The sequence below is a fragment of the Myxocyprinus asiaticus genome, chromosome 6 (assembly GCF_019703515.2).
Source record: "Myxocyprinus asiaticus isolate MX2 ecotype Aquarium Trade chromosome 6, UBuf_Myxa_2, whole genome shotgun sequence".
Classification (NCBI taxonomy): Eukaryota; Metazoa; Chordata; class Actinopteri; order Cypriniformes; family Catostomidae; genus Myxocyprinus; species Myxocyprinus asiaticus.
This window is the reverse complement of record NC_059349.1, coordinates 52,519,940-52,522,051: the sequence shown is the minus strand read 5'-3', so window position 1 is coordinate 52,522,051 and position 2,112 is coordinate 52,519,940. Positions and strand designations below refer to the sequence as shown.

The window sequence follows — 2,112 nt, the reverse complement described above, 5'->3', positions numbered from 1 at the left end:
TTTTATATATGGACTTTTAAAATTTATGACGAAGTGCAGCTGTTGTAGCTGTCGAAGTGCACCTGCATTTGAATAATTTAAAAGTGAAATTAAAACATATTTGGAAACGATATCAAATAGTATAAATCGAAATGTTGACTATGTATTTTTAATGTGTAATGTAATTTGTGCTGCTTCACTTTAACATATATTTTTTCCTTTATACCCCTGACATGTTTAATTTTATAAACATGTTTTTACAATTGTTATATGTACTCTTGTTTGTATATATACAATGTTGAAGAAGAAATAAATAAATAAAAAAAATTGTATGAAACACAGGCGCTTGCGCAGCGGTGCATTATGGGTGTGCGCGGAGAAGTAAAATGGCGGACTTGGCGAACGAAGGTAAGCGACCGTGTGAATCCACGAAACGTGCAAAACAACGCTAATAAACCTTCACAGCGGTTCGTACACGTCATGTTTGTGATCTTTAGAGTATCACGCGTGTTTTGGACACGGTCTGTGTTTATAAGCAGCACTGAGGCGGGATGTATGTTGATGTTTAGCTTGTTTTAGCTTAACGCGCTAACCACTCACTGACAGTGTGTGTTTGTGTTAGTACGAGTGAGTGTTTGTGTGTGTATGTGTGTGTGCGCGAGAAAGAGTGAGTGTGAGTGTGTGTGTGTGTGTGTGTGTGTGTGTGTGTGTGTGTGTGTGAGAGAGAGAGAGAGAGAGAGAGAGAGAGAGAGAGAGAGAGAGAGAGTGAGTGTGTGTGTGTGCGCGCGCGCGCGAGATAGAGTGAGTGTTCGTGTGTGTGCGAGAGAGTGAGTGGTCTTGTGTGTGCGAGAGAGTGAGTGTTCTCTTGTGTGTGTGTGCGAGAGAGTGAGTGTTCGTGTGAGAGAGTGAGTGTTCTTGTGTGTGTGAGAGAGAGTGAGTGTTCGTGTGAGAGAGTGAGTGTTGTGTATATGAGAGAGTGAGTGTTCTTGTGTGAGAGAGAGTGAGTGTTCGTGTGTGTGTGAGAGAGAGAGTGAGTGTTCGTGTGAGTGTTCTTGTGTGTGCGAGAGAGTGAGTGTTCTTGTGTGTGTGTGTGTGTGTGTGTGTGTGTGTGAGAGAGAGAGTGTTCGTGTGAGAGAGAGAGTGTTCGTGTGAGAGAGAGAGTGAGTGTTCTTGTGTGTGTGTGAGAGTGAGTGTTCTTGTGTGTGTGTGAGAGTGAGTGTTCTTGTGTGTGTGAGTGTGTGTGTGTGTGTGAGAGAGAGAGAGTGTGTGTGTGTGAGAGAGAGAGAGGTCGTGTGTGTGTGTGTGAGAGAGAGAGAGAGAGAGAGGTCGTGTGTGTGTGAGAGAGAGAGAGAGAGAGAGTGAGGTCGTGTATGTGTGAGAGAGTGAGTGAGTGAGTGTTCGTGTGTGTGAGAGTGAGTGTTCGTGTGTGAGAGAGTGAGGTCGTGTTCGTGTGTGTGTGAGAGAGAGTGAGGTCGTGTTCGTGTGAGAGAGAGTGAGGTCGTGTTCGTGTGTGTGAGAGAGAGTGAGTGTTCGTGTGTGTGAGAGAGAGTGAGTGTTCGTGTGTGTGTGTGTGTGTGTGAGAGAGAGTGAGTGTTCGTGTGTGTGAGAGAGAGTGAGTGTTCGTGTGTGTGAGAGTGAGTGAGTGTTCGTGTGTGTGAGAGAGAGAGTGTTCGTGTGTGTGAGTGAGAGTGTTCGTGTGTGTGAGTGAGAGAGTGTTCGTGTGTGTGAGTGAGAGAGTGAGTGTGTGTGTGTGTGTGAGAGAGAGAGTGAGTGTTCGTGTGTGTGAGAGAGAGTGAGTGTTCGTGTGTGTGAGAGAGAGTGAGTGTTCGTGTGTGTGAGAGAGAGTGAGTGTGTGTGAGAGTGAGTGAGTGTTCGTGTGTGTGTGTGTGTGAGAGAGAGAGTGTGTGTGTGTGTGAGAGAGAGTGAGTGTTCGTGTGTGTGTGTGTGAGAGAGTGAGTGTGTGTGAGAGAGAGTGAGTGTTCGTGTGTGTGTGTGTGAGAGAGTGAGTGTGTGTGAGAGAGAGTGAGTGTTCGTGTGTGTGTGTGTGTGTGAGAGAGTGAGTGTGTGTGAGAGAGAGTGAGTGTTCGTGTGTGAGTGTGTGTGTGAGAGAGAGTGAGTGAGTGTTCGTGTGTG

General features: G+C 46.1%; 1 protein-coding gene across 4 annotated transcripts in view; it reads left to right on the top strand.

Annotated features, from left to right (window-relative positions):
- Positions 1-350: 350 nt before the first annotated feature.
- Positions 351-2,112, top strand: part of ranbp3b (RAN binding protein 3b) — a 44,369-nt gene continuing 42,607 nt past the window's right edge. For all 4 annotated transcript variants that reach the window (XM_051700621.1, XM_051700622.1, XM_051700620.1 and 1 more), the window contains exon 1: positions 351-387. In XM_051700621.1, the coding sequence (XP_051556581.1) occupies positions 366-387 (22 nt within the window). In that variant the 5' untranslated portion in view covers positions 351-365. The remainder of the gene's footprint in view (positions 388-2,112) is intronic.